This window comes from Bos javanicus, chromosome 2 (assembly GCF_032452875.1).
Source record: "Bos javanicus breed banteng chromosome 2, ARS-OSU_banteng_1.0, whole genome shotgun sequence".
Taxonomy (NCBI): domain Eukaryota; kingdom Metazoa; phylum Chordata; class Mammalia; order Artiodactyla; family Bovidae; genus Bos; species Bos javanicus.
In genome coordinates this window covers 103,223,212-103,239,356 of record NC_083869.1, presented here as the reverse complement: position 1 = coordinate 103,239,356, position 16,145 = coordinate 103,223,212, and the positions used below count along the sequence as shown (strand labels likewise).

The 16,145-nt window shown below is 37.0% G+C and overlaps 1 protein-coding gene across 1 annotated transcript in view; it reads left to right on the top strand.

The window, feature by feature from the left end:
• The window catches only part of ABCA12 (ATP binding cassette subfamily A member 12), a 168,665-nt gene that overhangs the window by 63,011 nt on the left and 89,509 nt on the right, over positions 1-16,145 (top strand). The window contains exons 7-11 of the mRNA XM_061431073.1: positions 2,397-2,472; positions 7,737-7,855; positions 9,184-9,290; positions 15,464-15,720; positions 15,820-15,932. Coding sequence (XP_061287057.1) covers positions 2,397-2,472; positions 7,737-7,855; positions 9,184-9,290; positions 15,464-15,720; positions 15,820-15,932 — 672 coding nt within the window. The remainder of the gene's footprint in view (positions 1-2,396; positions 2,473-7,736; positions 7,856-9,183; positions 9,291-15,463; positions 15,721-15,819; positions 15,933-16,145) is intronic.

Below are 16,145 nucleotides of genomic sequence, written 5' to 3'. Positions count from 1 at the left end.
GTAAAGATTCCAGCTTCACTGTTTAGTATTTCCATTTATAAAACTGAGTTTTGAGGGTGAAGATTACCTTTTTTGGCTCATTGAAGTTTACTCTTTTGCCAAGTGGTAAATTACATGAAATTACATCTTTAAACAAAAAGCCATGTTTACTGGTGAAAAGAGGTTATCTGTGCACTAGATTTCTTTCTCTGTCTTTGGGCACCATTTTTATATATGCCTAATTCTACAAATAAAACTAAAACTTTGCTTTTTTAAAGGGCTGTAACAATTTCCACTTCATTAAAACCCATTCAATACGGTACTTCTCAGATACTTTAAAATCCAGAAGGACAAGTGCCCAGAGGGCAAAGTCCATACTTAACATCAAGGTCAAGCCTATAATTGATATATACAAAGTTAATTTCTATTAGTTATTCATTTTAATAATCTGATGAAGAAGAGACATTCCATAACCATACAGTATACAAATGCTAATGGACTCAGTCATGTAGTATACAAATGCTGATGAACTCATAGGAGTTCAAAGTGAGCAAGATTTGATCTTGGAAAAATGGCTTTATATACTTTTACACTGCAGAAGCATACATCTTCACAGAGTCCTATCCGGATTATTCTATATATGTGCTCAGTTGCTAAGTTGTGTCCAGCTGTTTGCGACCCCATGGACTGTAACCCATGAGGCTCAGACTCTGTCCATGGGATTTCCTAGGCAAGAATACTGGAGTGGGTTGCTATTTCCTTCTCCAATTCTATATATGGATGCCAATAAATAATGGTTATTACCATTATTAATTAGAGTGGGGAGGGAGGAGGGAGAAGGGTTCAGGATGGGGAGCACATGTATACCTCTGATGGATTCATTTTGATATTTGGCAAAACTAATACAATTATGTAAAGTTTAAAAAAAAAAAAAAGATTTATACTGAGTATCTTCTTCTTGGTCCTTTCACTCACTGATGCGTTGCTGTCTTTAGAGCAATAATACTTAGCTGTCTTGAGCAGAGAAGAGAGGGACTCCTGCCAGAGAGGAAAACTGAAAAAGCGATTCTGCCAAGTTACTAGAGATGGTACAGACATTACTCAGACATGACTGATACCAAGAAAGACAAGGAGGTTTTTAATTCTGTGAGTCTTTTACACTCATCCTTATTTAAATAAACAAAATGACCAGCGTGAGAAAAGTACAGATGGCTGCCTAGTTTTGTGCTACGACCTTTTTAGAAGACTTTAGAACACACTAACTAGAGACAATGGGAGAAGTATTAAAGCTGTCAATAAAGTACCCTATTGAAAATGATAAGGCCAGTGTTGAAAAACGACAGCACTGGAACTTCTGGATTATATATGAGAAACTAAGAGGGTCTACAGAGAAGAGTGAAATAAGTAATACCATTTCCTTAAAGGAGTTGAATGAAAGCGTTGGATTTCTAATGTTTTTATTTATGCAGTAGCCATTTTTAAATTTTGCACGTGAATGTTGTTGCATTTACTTTTTTTTTTTTTAACTCAGGAAAGTATATTAAAAAAAAATTTAATTGGAAGAAAATTGCTTTTTATGTTGGTTTCTGCCACACAGCAACATGAATCAGTCATAATTATACGTATATATTCCCTCTGGAGCCTCCCTCCCCTCCCGCCATCCATCCCCTACAGGTCACCAGAGTGCCAGACTGCGCTCCCTGTGTTATATACGGAATACTACTCAGCTACACTTACCCTGCAATGATAGAATGCTATGCAGCAAGCTGACTCAGGGACCCATTTAACGTCTAGGGGCAATTCTCTGCGTTGAATTAGATCTTCATATATGGTTTCCATTATACACACCTTAGTGATTGCCTTCCGCAATCCAAACCTCACATTATTTGAGACCACTCAGAATGGTTCTATAAACATTAGTTAATTTGCCTTCACAGCTGCATTCAATTGAAATCACTGGCTGGTTTTTGAAAGATAAAAAATATAGATTAGTGATGGCAGATGTTTCCTAAGGCTACATTCTAGACAAATGAAGGCAAACAAACGAAAAAATCCAGTGACCCATGAGATTGAAATTGGTTTAATTTGATTAACAAGTCACCAAGGTAGTCAGTCTGCATTATAATATTTGAGTTATCTATGCATACAGGTCATAGGGTAAAATAATGTAATGGTTTGATGCACAGAGAAATAATTTGTTAGAAATGCATATGCCTAACCATTGGGATTATTTCACTTGGGGGGCAATTGATAAATACATATTTTAAATGTTTCCAACTGAGCTTAGACATCTCTGTAAAGTCATTTGGAGAAAAATTCTGCAGACTGCCTGCTTTTCTTCCCATTAATTTGACCTGGGATGATTTTTACTTAGAAAAATAAATCCTTTAATGAAATGCTAAATGTTATCTCTTTAGGTGGCTCTGATAATACAACACATTTGTGGAGTGAGGAAGCTGGACAGTCACTATCCCCAAGCAGCCTGGCTGCACAGTAAGTCTTTGTTGGTTTGTTGGTGTGTTCCTAAATTGGTAAGTAACTTGACTGAATAAGCAAGCAGCACAACTCATAAACATCATTCTTTTCATCAGTAAGACCATGGAATAGAAAAAATCAACTATTGACTGATGAAAGAAAAAGTTAAAGTTGAAGTGCAGTAAAGTTGAAACTTGTTTTTTTTATTATTCAGTGATATTTTTAGATAACGTGACATAAAGATCTGGTTTTCAGTTCTAAGATTGCATAACTAGTTCCCACATGTTCTGTCTGGATAGGTCACCTTATGTCTATGAGGAAAATCTAGCTGGAGGCCCAATTTCCAACTCTTTTCAAAGTCTTTCATCTTCGTATGAAAGATGTAAAAGTCTCCAACTTTTTACATTACTGTTGATTTCAGTTTTTAAAAATTGACATTAAAAACGGACCCCCCAAGGTAATGCAAACTTTGTTTGCTTTAGTAGTATTCAAGTAGCCAAACTGTTTATCAGTAATTTAATTTGGGACTGTTTGTGGTTCATGTAAATGTTTATATATTTACCTATTCCTGAGACAGTGAAAGGCCTTGGAAATAACAGAAGTAATGTTGGCCTCTAAGGACCATTAACATAAGCAGCTCTCTGAAGTAACTAACAGTTATGGTAGAAAATTCAAGCAGTTGCCTGTAGAAGCTCATTGAAGTAAATTCACATAGTTCAAGGCAAATTTAGAGACTAGGTGACCTGTTATGTAAAAGTTGTTTTGGCCTGATAAATTATACTACTGAAATTATTTTATTTTAGTCCCAAAAGATATGTTTTTGTGGGCTAATGGAAACAAATAAAAACAAATAGTAGGCCTTATTTTTAACCATTCATTTCTTTTTCTAAAATAGAATCTATGCAATTGTTTATAAACTTTCTATTATTCAGTGAGAAGTTTCCCAACTCTGGGTAGTTCTAGGCAAAATTCTTCCATCAACAACTACCTTCTCTTTCTGCCCCCACATCTCTCCTCTAAGGTGCCTGAACCAGATGCTTCTCCCAAGAGCAGTCTTGCAATCCTGGGCAATTTTCCCCCAGACAGGATTCCATATTCCAAATAATCTAGTCATTTAAACACATTCCCTATATAGCCAGCAAAATATTAAAAAAAAAAAAACAAAAAAAAAAAAAACCTCTGACTTGAGACAACTGGATACTTATTGCTTGAAGCCAGGTATCTTTATCAGAGCCTTGGGGGCATCCATAGTGCTAGTTATTCAGATGTGAAAATTACACAACAAATGTAGTTGGCTGCGGACAGCTAGCTGACAGTTTATTAGGAAGAATTCATTACTTTTAAGATGGATCTTGTTGAGATTGGTGAAATTAAGGGGTTTATTATCTTTGGGCTCCCTTTCCATTCCCACTTTAAAATAATCACGGAGTGGAAATACTTGGCATGAGATAAAAGTGTTTGTAGTCCAGAATTTTCTTTGGAAAGCTGCTCAAAAATATTTTTTCCCTCATAGCTCTTCTCCCTCCTCCTTATTTTTGCACTAAAGTTACTTTTTTTTGTTGTGTGTCTATATGAACAATATGCACGCATATATCTGTAAGTTCATCTTTTTTTGTAAGCATTCTTAGGATGTAGGTAACATTTTACATAAAATATGTAAATTAAATGGATTAAAGAAATACTTGGGATGTTTATGCCAAAACAGTTGGCATATATATATCTTAATTTTTGGTATATATTAAATATAATCTAAAAAATCTTGGTAATCAGATGTTCTTCATGGAACTAAGATAATGGCTTATATGATATTTCAAGGTCACTTTTAGCTCAACATCCTTCGATTTAAAGCTTGAAAATTTGTCATGAGAAGTTCTTGTGCTATTTCATTTGAAAAGTTAGACAAATATTTTGCTGTTGAGCATGGCACTAAGATGGAAATGGCTCAATGCTATAATAATTATGACAAAGAGGAAGACAAACACAAAAGAAAGAGAGGCAGTAACAAGAGGAGAGTCTCTGGTCAAAGAAGTGCCTGACAAAAGCAAGAAAGCTCAGGAATGGGTGCAGTTTTTCTAAACATGGAAGCCATGGACTATATTTAAATGAAAGTCAGCCATCTGACCAATAAGCTGTGCCCTGACTGGTAAGTTAGAGACTTTTCTTGCTATAGATTTTCTTGTTTAAGTTCCTCAAGGATCCAGTGTCATTAGATCAGATCAGATCAGATCAGTCACTCAGTCGTGTCCGACTCTTTGCGACCCCATGAATTACAGCACGCCAGGCCTCCCTGTCCATCACCAGCTCCCGGAGTTCACTCAGACTCACGTCCATCGAGTCAGTGATGCCATCCAGCCATCTCATCCTCTGTCGTCCCCTTCTCCTCCTGCCCCCAATCCCTCCCAGCATCAGAGTCTTTTCCAATGAGTCAACTCTTCGCATGAGGTGGCCAAAGTACTGGAGTTTCAGCTTCAGCATCATTCCCTCCAAAGAAATCCCAGGGCTGATCTCCTTCAGAATGGACTGGTTGGATCTCCTTGCAGTCCAGGGGACTCTCAAGAGTCTTCTCCAACACCACAGTTCAAAGGCATCAATTCTTCGGCGCTCAGCCTTCTTCACAGTCCAACTCTCATATCCATACATGACCACAGGAAAAACCATAGCCTTGACTAGATGAACCTTTGTTGGCAAAGTAATGTCTCTGCTTTTGAATATGCTATCTAGGTTGGTCATAACTTTCCTTCCAAGGAGTAAGTGTCTTTTAATTTCATGGCTTCAGTCACCATCTGCAGTGATTTTGGAGCCCCAAAAAATAAAGTCTGACACTGTTTCCACTGTTTCCCCATCTATTTCCCATGAAGTGATGGGACCGGATGCCATGATCTTCGTTTTCTGAATGTTGAGCTTTAAGCCAACTTTTTCAGTCTCCACTTTCACTTTCATCAAGAGGCTTTTGAGTTCCTCTTCACTTTCTGCCATAAGGGTGGTGTCATCTGCATATCTGAGGTGATTGATATTTCTCCCGGCAATCTTGATTCCAGCTTGTGTTTCTTCCAGTCCAGCATTTCTCATGATGTACTCTGCATATAAGTTAAATAAACAGGGTGACAATATACAGCCTTGACGTACTCCTTTTCCTATTTGGAACAAGTCTGTTGTTCCATGTCCAGTTCTAACTGTTGCTTCCTGACCTGCATACAAATTTCTCAAGAGGCAGATCAGGGGTTCTGGTATTCCCATCTCTTTCAGAATTTTCCACAGTTTATTGTGATCCACACAGTCAAAGGCTTTGGCATAGTCAATAAAGCAGAAATAGATGCTTTTCTGGAACTCTCTTGCTTTTTCCATGATCCAGCGGATGTTGGCAATTTGATTTCTGGTTCCTCTGCCTTTTCTAAAACCAACTTGAACATCAGGAAGTTCACGGTTCACATATTGCTGAAGCCTGGCTTGCAGAATTTTGAGCATTACTTTACTAGCGTGTGAGATGAGTGCAATTGTGTGGTAGTTTGAGCATTCTTTGGCATTGCCTTTCTTGGAATGAAAACTGACCTTTTCCAGTCCTGTGGCCACTGCTGAGTTTTCCAAATTTGGTGGTATATTGAGTGCAGCACTTTCACAGCATCATCTTTCAGGATTTGGAATAGCTCAACTGGAATTCCATCACCTCCACTAGCTTTGTTTGTAGTGATGCTTTCTAAGGCCCACTTGACTTCACATTCCAGGATGTCTGGCTCTAGGTCAGTGATCACACCATCGTGATTATCTGGGTCATGAAGATCTTTTTTGTACAGTTCTTCTGTGTATTCTTGCCATCTCTTCTTAATATCTTCTGCCTCTGTTAGGTCCATACCATTTCTGTCCTTTATCGAGCCCATCTTTGTATGAAATGTTCCTTTGGTATCTCTGATTTTCTTGAAGAGATCCCTAGTCTTTCCCATTCTGTTGTTTTCTTCTATTTCTTTGCATTGATTGCTGAAGAAGGCTTTCTTATCTGTTCTTGCTATTCTTTGGAACTTTGCATTCAGATGTTTATATCTTTCCTTTTCTCCTTTGCTTTTCACTTCTCTTCTTTTCACAGCTATTTGTAAGGCCTCCCCAGACAGCCATTTTGCTTTTTTGCATTTCTTTTCCATGGGGATGGTCTTGATCCCTGTCTCCTGTACAATGTCATGAACCTCATTCCATAGCTCATCAGGCACTCTGTCTATCAGATCTAATCCCTTAAATCTATTTCTCACTTCCACTGTATAATCCAGTGTCATTAACCCACATCCAAATACCCTGAGACTATAATGTTAGTGCAAACATCATCCTACATGTTTACTGGCTATGCCAGGATGAGTCTCTTCCATTAGTATTTGAATAAAATCTAAGTTAACATCTAATATAACTAGTTAATTTGTGTGCTGTGCAGTTTAATTCAAAATAGATGGTACCCAAATCAACCATTGACATTTATTCTATCTCTGCTGTACCTCAAATTCAATAATAGACACTAAGGGAAGAAATTACAAAATAGAGATGCAGCCTCACAGATGAAGTGACTGGGCGTGTGTAACATGCATACATTTACCCACATAGGTTTGCCTCAAAAATATTAGACTATGTCCTCACATGCAGTCAATTTGAAAGGGATACAAAAAGTGGTTAATTGGGGAACTCTGAGTTGGTTGCTTAAAGAAGAAAAAGGAACTGACATTATTCAGTTGGATTCTACCATTTCTTTGTAATCACAACTACATGAATTTAAATTATTTAGAGAATGTTATAAGTGGAAGGGACCTAGCAGATCACCCAGCCCCCATGTCTCATTTGACAAAAGAGGAAGCTGAAGTTCAGAGAGAGGGTTGCCAGATTTAGAGGAGAAAGGAAAGGAAAGAAACACGCAAGACTTGTGGGATGTACTTGCACTGAAAAATTATTTGTTATTTTGCTGAAATTCAGTTTTAACTGGGATTCCTGTCTTTTATCTGGCAACGCTAGCCCAGTGATTTTTCTTTCAAGTAAACGTGCCTAGAAATGATCGTAAGATCACTTATGATTGGATATTAAAGTGATTAAATATCAAGGTAATGCCCATGGAAAAGGTTAAATACTCAGAGAATCCAGACTAGTGCTGCCATTGTGCAGTTGGGCTGGATGGGGGAAGACGTGCTACTTGCCAGGGTTTCAGTGCTCAAGTCAACCAGTGCCAGACAACTAGGGACTCACAGGATCGCAACAAAATAGCTTTACTTTATTTCTATAGGACTTAATTTGCGTCTTCTTTTCTAATTCTATAGGCTCCTAATACTGGAACAGTTTGAAAATGCCCTCTTAAATATATCAGCAGATAGTCCTTATATTCCTTATTTGGCATGCGTGAGAAATGTCACTGGCAATTTAGCCAGGGGATCAAAAGGTAATGCTCTTCTTTCTTAAGAGTCAAAATGCTACTCATGGTTTTTGATTTTGTTCTAAAATAAAGTCTTATGTTTGCTTTAAAGCAGAAGAAACTTTTAAAATCTTCGTTTCCATATCCATCTGTTTCAGTGGTTTGATATATGAAGTAATATCTAATCATATTATTACATTACTACTCCTGTTGCAGCTGCTAGTATGACCTGGCCACCTGGACAAACTTTAATGTATAATAACCATATAAGAAATAATGTGAGAGTAAGTAAGTGAAAGTCGCTCAGTCGTGCCCGACCCTTTGCAACCCCATGGATAGTCCATGGAATTCTGGGTAGCCTTTCCCTTCACCAGGGGACCTTCACAACCCAGGGATTGAACCCAGGTCTCCCAGATTGCGAGCAGATTCTTTACCAGCTGAGCCACCAGGGAAGCCCAAGAATACTGGAGTGGGTAGCCTATCCTTTCTCCAGCTTATCTTCCTGACCCAGGAATCAAACCAGGGTCTCCTTCATTGCAGCAGATTTCTTTACCAACTGAGCTATCCAGGAAGCCCAACATGAGAGTGACCACCTAGATAAACTTTCTATGTCTCCAGAATTAGGAGTTCACATAACTCTCCATGACATTTTCTATACCTTTAATCTTAGTTGTCAAAAAATAATAAAAAGGATAATGAAGACTTCCAAAAGCAGATGTAAATTACATAAATAAAGACAATTTTGTAGCAGACTACTTTTTACTTCCTATCCTTACGCACTTTGTTTTCCATCTTCTACCTACACGGACAACTGTGAAGATTACATTTAATAAAATATTTCTTTTTCTTTTTTAAAGATAAAACATCTATTTGTAGGAGATATACATTCACTATTCCTACAACAAAATAGTTTTTTTGAGACTTAATGGCAAGCAAATAGCACAACAAATATTTGAGTATGATCTCTCTATACTGGGCATGAATTAATCAAGGGTGGAAGGGCATATTTGTATCACAGTGATTATACAACCTATTCTCTCTCAAACCCTTCAGCTTAATAATATACCCCAAATAAAAACATACTCAGTTCACAAAGAACCAATACTATGCAGCACCTTTGCTGGAAATATTTTTGTCTCCAAGCAGAATATCTATGAATATTTTAAAAATAATGAACTCTATAGCCTCCATGGTTCAAGGAAAGATTAAATTTTCACTCATTTTATAGTTAGATTCAAGTAGGCTATTATCTTAGAAAAAACGTAGTAATAAATTAGGATGAAGGTGTCTTTCAAATAGATTTCCTAAATGACCTTGCAGTTCACGTAAGGTAATTCTTTTCTCCTCTTTTACAGAAAGTTTAAGAATGCTGCACTCTACAATTCGATTTAAAAAATCTTTTCTTCAAAATGGTTCCTATGAGGATGACCTCCCTCCAGTTCCTGAAGTCTTAAAATCAAAAGTAAGCCATGAAAGGGAAAAAAAAAAAAAAAAGCCCTCAATACTTCTTGTAATTCTATGGAAAGATGTATTTGTAATTTTTAACTCTGTATAAGTCCTAGTCTTATTTGACTCTAGATTAATGCTAGAAAGCGGGTGATGCGTTCTGGTTGGTGCTGTGTAATTGTATTCTGTTTTTAATTGGTGTCTCTCTCTGTCTGAAATGACCCATAAGAGCCTAATTACAGAATGCAATATGTAAAGGAATGACTCCTGATATAGTTGTCTCATTAAACTACATGATTTTAATAGGCATGAAAAATTTGATTTCTGATTTGAGATCTCCCTAGATTTTAAAGCTATAAATGTTGATTTCAAAGCTAAGTGTTTTGGATTTGACAGTATACAAAAATCTGAGAAATTGACTCACCTTATTTTTATTATCATCAGAAGCAAAAACCCATAAATCATATTAAAATGTATGATATTGAAGAAAGGGGGAAGAAGCCACAGAAAAAAATGTTAACTCTGAAGTTTGAATTGGTTGGCATTTGTCTCTTTTTCTTTGTTTAGCTCATGCATACACTATGCAGGTTCCCATGAAATCCACTCTATTTCTTAAATAACCCTATTAAATTTTGAAAGCAGTTTTCTGAGTAAGAACAGCAGTTTAATTGGATTATGTAGCCACGGATAAAGTAAAATTAGAACTGGTTTATTCAGTGCAAGCAGGATGATATCTGTATAGTCAACATGGTTTAATTAAGCAGGCAAAGAAAACATGTGTCCCTGTATATTACAAATAAATATGCTAGTTATACTAGATTACCTACATTGTAGGCTTAGTCTTCTATCTACATGAATCAAATTTCTAGTGTACTTAATTTAGCACTATCTTAGTTTATATGAGAGACTTATGTCTTAGTTAAATAAGAAAGAAATTATGCATTCATCTGGAAAAGACCTGCTCATCCTTCAAGGACAAGTTTAAATGTCACTCCTATAATATCAGAGTATCTCCTTTCTCCCTGTTTCCAAATAAGGATAATGACTTTGTGCACATATCATATTTACCCATTCATTCATTCCATCCATCCTCTGTGCTCCCATAATGCTACTCTATTTATTTAAAAGATATAATCTCTAACCCCAGAGTCCTTGTAATCAATCCAGTGAAGGAGATGGAAAAGCAGACCAGTGATTATAACACAGTGAGACAAGTGTTGTGGTATGTGGTTGGACAGGATTCTGTATATGGAGGTGGTATATCTGACTTCGATTGCAGAGGATGAAGGTGGAGAGAAGAAATTTCATGAAGGAGATACTCTTTACTCTGAGTCTTGCCAGGCTGTGTAGGATTATGTTAATAGTCCCACATTCCAGACATAGTGATGTGAGTTGGAAAGAAAACAGAGGTGTGAATCTGAAGGACAGCTAGGGGTTACCTGAAGTCATGAGTCCAGCTAGAGCACAAGGTGCTTATAAGAGGCAGGAAAGGAGGCTCAGATCCCCAAGGCCTGGGGGATCAAGGAGTTTGTTTAGTCAAGGAGTTTGAATCTGATCCTGAAAATTGTGAATTTGAAGAAGGTAAATTCCTCATTTTAGAAAAAGATCTTTCTAAGAGACTTGTGGAAGACAGACTGAAAGAAAGCAAAATGGGCTATTTTTGCAATAACCTAAGCAAACTGTGAGGCCCTGTAAGATGTCAGTGGCAGAGAACAGAAGGAAAAGAATGTCAAGAGCATTGTAGGAGGTTGAATTGACCCAGCTTGGCAGCCAGTGGCATGTGAGGCATAGGGAAGTGGAGTCTCCAATTACAGTGAGATTTCTGGCTTTTGGAATTTACTACTTAGTATTATAACTTCTTGTATATGTGGGATCTATTTCTCCAACTAGAGTGTAAAATCTGATGAAATTGTGCCTTCTGCTTTTTCAAAGTATCACATCTAGCAGTAGCAGGATCTTAAGACCGGACTCACAAATGTGTGAAAAAATGATGGCATTAAAGGAGAGCCCTGGTGATGTAATAGTGTTACCAGGGCAATAACTCACTGTAGTTCTCAACTTGCAGAGTAACTGGGCAGCACACAATGTACACTGGGAAATGGAAACAATACACGCTCAATCATTTGCACTAATGTCCTGGGAATGGAGCAAAGGATAATTTAAAACAGCATCCACATTTTGAGTATTCTGCTCCACTTGTAGGTTATGTTATGAAAAAAGGTTGAGAAGCCACAGAATGAATAAACTATAATTCTGTTCCTTAGTTAGAAAATCTTTTGCCATTTATAACAAGCATGGCTGCGATTTGCAATTGACAGAACCTATTCATTCCTAGACTACAAGCTCCATAGGAACATGAATAAGTGTGTTGTTTTACTGTGTACCCTCAGCACCTGGCATTGAGTCTAACACATGGAAAATATTCAGTACATAACATTGAAAAGATGAAGACAAGCTCCTAGAGTTTGTCTAGAAACTCCTAGAACAAGATATGTTCTTGCTCCCCTGTTTTGTCCTCCCTGGTAACTAGTATCTTGATTGTGATATCAGGGCCCACCCTAACTTCTTTATTCATGATATTTCTAATAAGGTTTAGACCCTCAAAAATGCCAATGTCTGTCATTCACTGGTAACTTTGTTTCTGTTCTAGCACTGAACATTCTACTCTTCTTGAGCTTTTGAGTTTTCTCCTCCCTTCATTGTCTGTTTTCTCTTTTCTTTTCAGTCTCTCAGGTGGGAAGGATAACCTCCTGATTGAGAAACTACTCATAAAATGGATATTCCCCACATTAAGCAAAAATACAGATAGCACACTATTTATACTGTAACACTCTCACATTTTTTAAGAGGCCTCTTTTTTTTTTTTTTTTCATTCACCTGCTAAGAGCCCAGGAGCATTGCTGTTTCAGCATCTTTACGCATATGATATTTTGAGGTCTGTGCCATCATGTTACTTACAATTCTGATTCAGATGCATTAGGAACCATAGACAAAAGGGAATTCAATCACAGCTGGACATGGAGTTAGTTATGGGTCATCGTTCAAGTTTAGGCTAAGACCTTACTATGTAGGTCAAGGTCTTGATACATAAGACTTTGACAAACTTGTAATCTGGACTTGACACATACTTTTGAAGAAACAATTATAATTCTCTGAATGTATGTTGAGTACAAATAAACTATGAAGTTTCTAAAAGTTTAATGCATGTGTTGTTTTTAGAAGAAGGTAGTTGTTGTTCAGCTACTCAGTCATGTTCGATACTTTGTGACCCCATGAACTGTGGCACACCAGGCTTCCCTGTCCCACACCATCTCCCGGAGTTTGCTCAAATTCATGTCCATTGAGTCAGTGATGCCATCCAGCCATCTCATTCTCTGTCATCCTGTTCTCCTCCTGCCTTCAATCTTTCCCAGCATCAGGGTCTTTTCCAATGAGTCGATTCTTCACATCAGGTGGCCAAAGTATTGGAGCTTCAGCTTCAGCATCAGTCCTTCCAGTGAATCTTCAGGGTTGATTTCCTTTAGGATTGACTGGTTTGATCTCCTTAATGTCCAAGGACTATCAAGAGTCTTCTCCAGCACCACAGTTAGAAGGCATCAATTCTTCAGTCCTCAGCCTTTTTATTGTTCAGCTCTTAATGACAAATACTAAGTGACCATCATGTTGCTCCTTGATGGCTGTGCCTCACAGTGCTGCTAAGTCGCTTCAGTCGTGTCCGATTCTGTGCGACCCCATAGACAGCAGCCCAACAGGCTCCCCATCCTTGGGATTCTCCAGGCAAGAACACTGGAGTGGGTTGCCATTTCCTTCTCCAATGCATGAAAGTGAAAAGTCAAAATGAAGTCACTCAGTCATTTCCGACTCCTAGAGACCCCATGGACTGCAGCCTACCAGGCACCTCCATCCATGGGATTTTCCAGGCAAGAGTACTGGAGTAGGTTGCCATTGCCTTCTCCACCAGGGTGCATTATTAATCCTGAATTAAATTCTTATTTCAGAGGACAAATTCTACTTCAATAGCAGGGCTAGATTTCCAATTTCTCTTTCTATATATTTTGCCTTATCAAGCCAAGATTATTCTATATGGACTTTTATTGGTTTCTTATACATGTATGTCAAACTTGCAATTAAAAAATATATTTCAGCCTCTACTGAGTAAAGTCATTCAAACTTACTACACCCGTAAAAGCTCAATTAAGAAAATAAATTGAGCTCCCAGTATTTATCTTTTTATTTAAGAAATCACCAAAATAAAAGTCACTGGCAGAGAAGTTCATTAGAAATATAATAATATCTAATATTTGGAAAATCAAAGGAAGGAACAAGTGATAAATATATCATTACATCTGGTAAAATGATTGAGTTTGTTGCAGAATGGAAAGTTTCTCATAAGACTAGAATTTTAATACATATGAAACCATTTTAGATAGTTCAAACCCAGAAGTCAATTAGATATTAAATAGACCAATGATATTTACTGTGTTTAATTGCTAGTGCCTACATGTAGTTACTATAAATCTCTCATCCAAGACGCATCATTGTACCTTTCCCATTTGACATATGCAAAGAAATATTCCTGAACATTTTCTTGTATCATTTCTGTCAAAATGCAGCTGCTGATTGGAAACTGAGCTGTAATGAATGGCACATATATTTGCTTCTTTAGATGTTGCTCCAAATTATTTCACGTCTTAAAATGAATAGCTCTAGGGTTGCTTCTGAGCACAACAGAACTAGCTTTCCCAGAGGCATAATGTTTTCCCCTAGGATATATAACTTGGGGATATATCCTTAGAACACACAGAGCATAGTGAACTGCAAGGAGGAATATACTTTACTGGGTAGGAAATTAGTTGATTTTCATTTTTCTCCTTTTTTTCTGAGTAAAGGATTTTAGACCCTTTAAGCATTCTATAGAACAAAAGTTTTAATGTTCGTCAGTAGCAGTGTAGACACTTGAAAAACCAGGTATATACACATCCATATTTTAAAATATGTGTGATTCTCATGCTACAGTTTTAAAAAGTCTTTTTTTTTGGTCAGTTAATTTTTTTAAACTTGTGGTAAAATACATATGACATAAAATTTACCGCCTTAACCATTTTTAACTCTGTAGTTCAGTTGTGTTAACTATACACACGTGGTAGAACTCTTAAGCTTGCAAAGAAAAATCCTGTGTGCATTAGGCACCTAGTTCTCATTCCCCTCACCCCCTAGTCCCTGGCACCTGCAATTCTACCTTCTGTTGCTATTAATTTGACTGTGCTCAGTATTTCGTATAATGGAATCATTCCGTATGTCTTTTTATGACTGGCTTATTTCACTTAGCATAATGTCCCAAGACTTATCTACATTGTAATATGTGGGAGAATTTCTTTAATTTTTAAGGCTGGATAGTATTCCATTATATGTGTATACCACATACACATCACACATATACAAGTTACATGTGTTTATCCATTCATCTGTCAATGCACATGGAGTGCTTCCACTCTTGGCTATCATGAATACAACTGCAATGAACATGAGTCTACAAATATCTGTTTAAAACCCAGCTTTTAATAAATACTTCTGAGTATATTCCTAGAAGCAGAAATGCTAAGTATTATGGTAATTCTATTCTGAATTTTTTGAAGACCCACTGTACTATTTTTTATAGTGGCTACATCATTTTACATTCCCATCAAGAGTGCACAAGGGTTCTAATTTCTCCATGTCCTGCTAACATTTGTTATTTTCTGCCTTTATTTATTTGTTTGTTCATTTGTTTGTTTTGATAGTAGCCATCCTGTGAATGTGAAGAAAACCTTTTTGAAGTTTCAAATCAAATCTGCTCTGCTGTCTGCCCTTACACATAATTTAAAAAATATGCTGAAATATAAAATTAGTTTAAGTATTTGTGGTTTAAGTGAGATTAAACTACATTTTTTAAAACCTGTGAATCTATGTTATGAATACTGTTGAGAAAGAAGTCTAATAGGTTCAAAAGTATTCTAAAACTTCTTGAGAACAATAAACTCAAGTGACAGAAAACAGTGCTTTGTGGTAAAGCTGTTGCCACATGCCAACTAACTAAACACATAAGCAAAATGTTTTTAGGAAGTAAGTCAATTTTGGTTGCTTATTATCAAGTACTAAATATTTAGAATAATGTAACTAATATTTCCCACTCTTTCCCCCTCTGGAAAGCTGTCTCAGCTTCGAAACTTGACCAAGCTTCTTTGTGAGCCTGAAACTTTCAATTCAATAGAGGAAATGTGCCAGCTGTCCAGTGTGGACTTTGGGAAGCTATGTGAAGAGAGTGCATTGCATGTGCAGCTCCTGGAAGCAGCAGAGCTTGGCACCGAAATAGCCACCAGCTTACTGTATCACGACAGTGTTCTGTCTGAGAAACTGAGGGATTTGCTTTCTGGGGAGCCAAGCAAAATTAATTTAGATATGGATTGGTGAGTTTTTTTTATTGTCTTCTTCCTTGGCAAAATCTCTTCTCAGATAATTACTGATATTCCTAGTTCAATTTCTCTTCCTCTTCTGCTTTGTTGCAGGTTTCTAGAACAGGCATTGCAAATGAATTACTTGGAAAATATCACACGGTTAACGCCAACCATAGAAGCCATGCTGCATGTCAATAACAGTGCAGACACCTTTGAAAAACCAGGTGTTTCCCCATCCATATTTTAAATGCTGTCTTATTAGAATGTGTGTGATTCTCTTGCTACAGTTTAGGAAAGGCTATTTTATTTTTTTAAATATAAATTTATAGGAAAGGCTATATTTTAAAGTTCCTAATGCCCTTATTCATGAGACACCTGAAGCTTTCAAATATGGTCACTTGTCTAAAATAAACACGGAGCAAGCCAGCAGAGAATGA